The sequence below is a fragment of the Schistocerca nitens genome, chromosome 4 (genome assembly GCF_023898315.1).
Source record: "Schistocerca nitens isolate TAMUIC-IGC-003100 chromosome 4, iqSchNite1.1, whole genome shotgun sequence".
Lineage (NCBI taxonomy): Eukaryota > Metazoa > Arthropoda > Insecta > Orthoptera > Acrididae > Schistocerca > Schistocerca nitens.
Window position 1 is genome coordinate 78,930,465 of NC_064617.1, and position 6,871 is coordinate 78,937,335.

At 40.1% G+C, this 6,871-nt stretch overlaps 1 protein-coding gene across 1 annotated transcript; it reads right to left on the minus strand.

The window, feature by feature from the left end:
- Window positions 1-246: 246 nt before the first annotated feature.
- LOC126251994 (uncharacterized) lies at window positions 247-4,689 on the minus strand. The gene has a single exon (XM_049952774.1). It carries the CDS (start codon window positions 3,307-3,309, stop codon window positions 988-990), a length of 2,322 nt encoding a protein of 773 aa, XP_049808731.1. The 5' UTR covers window positions 3,310-4,689; the 3' UTR covers window positions 247-987.
- Window positions 4,690-6,871: the final 2,182 nt, after the last annotated feature.

The following is a 6,871-nucleotide window of genomic DNA, read 5'->3' on the forward strand; positions in this document are numbered from 1 at the left end:
GAGTGTATGACAATTTCAATATGCAAAGCATAAGAAACAATTGTTAATTACTAATTGTACCAGTGCCTGTAGTATTTCTAAACCCTGCAATTAGGTTAAAAAAAGTTTTGTTATATAACAGAGAAAACACAATTCAGCTAAGCAAAAGCGTTCCACATCGTCTTATATTCTTATACTACAAGAATTCAGCAGTGCTTCACAGTTCCCCATAAGCAGCATTCGTGTTTAAGAAAGAACACAAAGCAATTTTTGTTTTATTCCACTTTTGTGATTTATTAAGAAACAAATGATAATTTTATACTGCATACAAAATTGTACAGTACATATATTCCAAGACACAATTGCTCAAATGAAGAACACACACACACACACAGTGACTACAGTCTGGATATTCAAGCTATTTGCTTTACAAAATTGTCTGGACATTGAACTCAATATTGAATACTGATAAATGACATTAAGTTACTCTTGTCACTTGATGTATACACAATGTGAAATACTTCCTTAACTTACTCCTTTCTTTATACTATGAAAACTAGCAAAAAATTGAGTTACAAAAACAAATGTTTCTGAAGACTACAAAACAAAACATGTTATCAGCCGTTTCAAAGAGGTTTGCAATGTAGAACAAATGGACAGGCCTTTTCAAAAAAACTCGTCAACTGGCAATCGGTTAAAACAAAACAGTTCCAAACTGATCTCAAAGTTTATTACCGTACAATACATAGGACAATGGGAAAATCTGGAGCTCATGAAAATATATGTGTAAGTCCAGTATTTGACAGTGGATAGGAAATTAACACTAAAGTTATTTCAATTTATTCAACAAACATGCCTACAATTTGGAATGTTAGATGTTGCAAACGTGAAGTCACTGTCTGAAACTACCAATCAAGTTCTATTTTGGCTGGGGAATTATTACCAGTTACCCCTTGCCACAATCTGAAGGCCTTGAGGAACAAAGCATCCAGCTCGTCTAAGATGACATCAGTTGCTGGGGTGGAAAATCTGACCTGAAAATCTGTCTTCCCAAGAATGTGGGTTCCTAGAAACTGTATTATCAAATACTCGGAACTGTTGAGGACCCGACAATCTTAATCTAGATTCACTGGAGTACAGAGGATCTTGTTCCATTAATCTACCTTCTCTGGAGTGCATCTGATCTGAAACCATGAACCTCATCTCATGACCCTCCGAAAGATCTTGGTCCTTGTAGCCTGTGACATGAAGCTGTTGGTGATCCAAGGTGGAGTACCTGTATTCCTGGGATTGGTTCAATGTGTACCCAGGCTCTGTATGTTGTGTTCTGTCCGGTACAATGTAACTGGCTTCTCGTGACTGTGACCATTCCGACATGCTGAACCTATGCCCATGAGGCTGTTCTGAAACCAGGAATCTAGGCTCGATATTCTGCAGTACAGCAGATTCTCTGAACATGCCCTCTTGTGCCAAGAGTCGATCTGAAGTCATGAACTGTGTCTGACAGATCTGAGGAGGGCCTGTATCGTCAAATTTAAGTTCACAATGATGTCTCTGACCCTGATGTTCAAATCTGGAAAATTGAAGACAACGATTAGGACCCGAGAACACAGCTGCCTGAGACTGGGACACATCTGAAGGCCCCAAACCAGGTACCAGAGAACGCAGTTTGTAAGTGCGCCTCGTCGAACCACAACTCTCCATCACTTTCTTCCATTCCGATGCCAGCATGAGTTTTACCTGATCCAAACCGAGGTATAATTTGAAACCACGTGCCTTCAAATCCTCGGAAGATTTGTTATCAACCCAAAGTGTCAACCTTTCCCTTTTATCTGCCTCTGCCACCCTCTCGAGGACTTTCCATTCGAAGGTGGGGATGTCCGATTTGTTGTCAACCCAAAGAATCAGTCCTGTCTTTTTGTCTCCCTCTGCCACCCTTCTCAGGACTTTCCACTCTGCAGTACAGATGCCTTTATTTTGCTTCTGAAACAAGTCCAAAATCTGCTGATTACTTCTATTCATCACCTTCAATACCCACAGTATGAACTTTGTACCCTTCAACATAAGCTCTGCCTGGCCAAGTGCCAGCCTTGCTCCTGACCATGGAATGATGTGACGAACAGTGTCCTTCAGCCACTTTTTGGTTGCCTCATTGACACAGGTCAACACCAAACCCCCACACTCAAACTGCACCTCAGAAAACTGGATAGATTCCCCCTCATCAGATAGATTAATCCACTCAATGAGTGCAGTCGCCACCATCTCTGCCTGCTCCTCTGTCATCTTAACATCTGGAAAACCCTCAAGGACAACAGCCTGCCTCATCCAGTCAAACATTTCCTCCTTTACTTCCGATTCTCGACCCAAAACATAAGCTTCATTTTTGCTAACTCCTTCAGTTACAGAGTCATTAGTGTTAGTAATATCACCAGATTTCACTTTTTTCGGTTTGGCATCCAGTTCTGGGCCTCCGAAATGCAAAGGATGCAGAAAATTTTTAGATGCAAACTTTAGAGACACCGGTTGACATGGTTTGTAATTTGCAGGAGGTCGTCGTCCCAGATTGTGAAGTACAGGCTGCGGATTATGCCACTCTGCTGAACTGCAGCTGTTCATCATTTTCTTCCATTCTGATGCCAGCATGAGATCAGCTTGATCTAAACCAAGGAATAATTTGAAATTGTGTGCCTGCAAATCCTCAAGAGATTTGTCATCCACCCAAACAGTCAGCCTCTCTCTTTTATCTGCCTCTTCCACCCTCCTTAGGACTTTCCACTCTGCAGTACAGATGCCATTATTTTGCTTCTGAAACAAGTCCAGAATCTGCTGGTTACTTCTCTTCTTCATTGTCCTAGTCATCCACAGTATGCACTTGGTACCCTTCAATATGAACTCTGCTTGCCCGACCTGCAGCTTGGCTCCCGGCCATGGAACAATTTTATAAACAGTCTTGAACAGCCATGCTTTGGTTGCATTGTTGACACAAGTCAATGCCAAGCCCCCATTCTCGTACTGCATCGCAGAAAACTGGATAGGTCGCCTCCGGTCACTTGGGTTAATCCGCTCCATGAGTGCTGTCAGCACATTGTCAGCTTGTTCCTCTGTCATCTTAACATCTGGGAAACCATCGAGCATGACAGCATACCTCATTGGGCCAACAATCTCCCCCTCTCCTTCCACTTCTCGACCTAAAACATCAGTTACCTTTTTGTCCACCATTTCAGTTGCAGAATCATTGCTGTTAGTTATATAACCCAACTTCACTTTTTTCAACACACAATTCTGCTGCTTTTTCTCAAAAATATTCACAGATTTATCTGCTGAAGCCATATCTGAACTGTTTGTGATGGGGAAGACTCGCACAGAGTTATCTGAGAGGTTTGAGCATTCTCCCTCTACACCACTGGCGCCCTTTCCCACATCGGCTCTTTCAGAGTTGTTTTTGGATGAATAGGTTTCCCCAGTGCCACATACGGCAACTGGGGTCCCTCCTATTGCGAGTTTGGAACAGTCTCCCTCTGCAACAGTACTTTTATCATCTACAAGGTCCGAGGTCACCTCAACTCGAGGTCCCCTCGTGCCAAGTTTGTACCTGGTCCATTCTGAATCCTGGGTCGCCTCACAGAGAGGTCCCCTGGAATTCCCAGTATCTGCTCGTTTGGAGCTTATTTCAGAATTTTTATCTATGATCCCACGAGATGCTGAGGAAAGTGTGGACCACCCGGGCAGAGCCCCGCATGCCCGAGCTAGGCTAGATACTCTGGGGGAGCACCCGGTACCCCAGAGGCCCCGTTTGAAGCACAGCTCCCCTGTGCCATGCACCCCTCGGCACGGGTTGCACTACACCTTGGGTTGGGGGGCAGTTTAATGTCATACCCAGGACAACACTGCCAACGGTGTGCCTGTCTTGAAAAATTCCTTACAATCTGCATCTCCCCCATAAGTAAACTACAACTGCACACAGAAAATGAAAAAAAAGGAAGGAAATGGAATTCCAAAACTGCATGTTTCCTTACTAAACAGTAATGCTGTCCTTAAGGCAGAAAAAAAGGAAGGAAATGGAATTCCAAAACTGCACGTTTCCTTACTAAACAGTAATGCTGTCCTTAAGGCAGAGGCATTATCTGAGATGGTATGGCCATGCCTTCCTCTCACCTTCAGACTGAGTCTTCTAATCAGTTACAGGAGGACTACATTTCAACATGGCGCCTGACCCACAGTGCAAATTGCATATTTTTCAAACAAATGGAGATTGAACCCCAGACCTTAAGACTTTTAATTCAACTTAGTTACTAAGCTAAGACAATACACTCCACACTACACGTCACCAACAAGAGGCCATTTAATTATGCATCAGAATTCTAAAATTGCACCTGTTTAACCTTTTCCACTTCAATAACACATCTCGTCCAACAATGATTTTATGCTTCTGCTATGATGTTGGATATGGTCTGAAATACTGTTTCTGTTTTTTATAGCCCGTTCTGCTCTCCCAGGCAACCTGACACCATCTTGTAGTACCGCGTCTGGTCAACAGATAGACAAGTTGTCTGTCGTACTTCACAGAGGGCCATGTGCTTTAATATATGTAAGTGATTGTGTGTTTTCCACATGATTTTTGCTTTAGAAGATACTGAAGATGAAGCAGAGTTCAGTGGTAAGAGCTGAAACAGAGTAACATGAAATCTCCCATCTGCTCTTATTGCATTTCTGCCAATAACTGTTTTTTCTTCTTTGCTTATTTCTTATTTTTAGTATATTTTGTGAGTAACATTTATGTGACAGATGTTCAAATATGTCGAAACCTGAACTAAGCTTTTTCCAACTTAAGATTCATCGTTCAAGGCAACATCATCAATGTACTGATTCCAATGCTGTATTTAGCTTTACTGGAAAATCTGTTAATCAAAAAATATGACTAACTGTACTTTTTACTGCAGTATGATTTGGCAAATTTTGTGTGGGCTAATATGTATTTATGGACTTAGAATAACAGTGCCTCTGATGATTGGTCTCACTGACTTTCCAGTAACACATTTCAATAGATGTGAAAATAATTAATTTACTATATAATTAACATTAAAGATTATGACCATGTTATATTTTACATGGCAGATTGTGCCTCTGTACTTGTTACAGTCCAACCTTTGTCATTATACATTTTTTGACCCAATTTTTATGTACTAAGTGACATACTTCATTAATTGAGTAAGCCATTAAGATTTTCACATAATTTACCCCAACTGTCAGTGTGGCATATGTATCTGTAAATGGTGTATTCCTAATGTGGAGGCACAAAGTTGTTTCATTAACTTTTCTAATATCCTACACCACACATATTTAATAAACAAAATTATTATTAATATTGAGTAGCAAAATTTAACATAGCAGTTTTACAAATGATTATGTAGTTTCCAAAATAACAGTTTGTTCATGTGCCAGTCTCTAAATAGCTGGATGCTACCCAAAATTCTCTATCCATTCTCTGTAATCACTCACATAATGTCTATGTGCAACCTATCTGTAAATGTCTGCAGGAGTGATTCACTATGCTATTTCCACAAATGTATGTAATGCAATCAGCAAAAACTAAGTAACAGAATACAATAACAGAAAAGTTGAATCATTATTTTTCATTGGAACAATTAATTATTGTCCCATTATGACTTAAGCTGAGGGCTGGAACGAGTGAGATATCAATGTGTAATTTTCTTGAATAGATTTCTGCAAGTCACTGTGTTTACTGTGATGACTGATGGAAATGTAGACTGTGTTCTGTGCCAAACTCAATATTTTGTTCTGAACAGTTTTATAATGACAATTGATCCACTGATGTTATTGAAGCACAGTTTTTATTTATTTATTTACATGTCAAGTTCTGTAGGACCAAATTGAGGAGAAAATCTCCGAGGTCATGGAACGTGTCAGTACATGAACTTACAACATAAAAGTAATAACAGATAAACTTATGGACTGATTTTCTTTCAGGTTCATGAATATTTATTTTTAAGCAAACGCTATCAGCATTACAATGAGAATCAGCTTAATTTTTCAAGGAACTCCTCGACAGAATAGGAGTGACCAATGAGGAAACTCTTCAGTTTCGATTTGAAAGCGCGTGGATTACTGCTAAGATTTTTGAATTCGAGTGGCAGCTTATTGAAAATGGATGCAGCAGTATACTGCACACCCTTTTGCACAAGAGTTAAGGAAGTCCGATCCAAATGGAGGTTTGATTTCTGCCGAGTATTAACCGAGTGAAAGCTGCTTATTGTTGGAAATAAACTAATATTGGTAACAAGAAATGACAATAAGGATTATACATATTGAGAGGCCAATGTCAAAATATCCAGACTCGTGAACAGAGGTCGACAAGAGGTTCGTGAACTCACACCACTTATTGCCCAAACCGCCCGTTTCTAAGCCAAAAATATCCTTCTAGAATGGGAAGAGTTACCCCAAAACATAATACCATACGACATAAGTGAATGAAAATAAGCAAAGTAGACTAATTTATGTGTCGAAGTATCACTCACTTTCGATACCGTTCGAATAGTGAAAATGGCAGTATTAAGTCTTTGAACAAGATCCTGAACGTGGGCTTTCCGCGACAGCTTACTATCTATCTGAACACCTAGGAATTTGAACTGTTCAGTTTCACTAATCTTATGCCCGTTCTGTGAGATTAAAACGTCGGGTTTTGTTGAATTGTGTGTTAGAAACTGTGATTTAATGTTAGTTTATTTTCTACAAGCCATGAACTGAGGTCATGTACTGCACTACTTGAAACCGAGTCAATGTTGCACACAAAATCCTTTACTACCAAGCTATTGTCATCAGCAAACAGAAATATTTTAGAGTCACCCATAATACTAGACGGCATATCATTTAT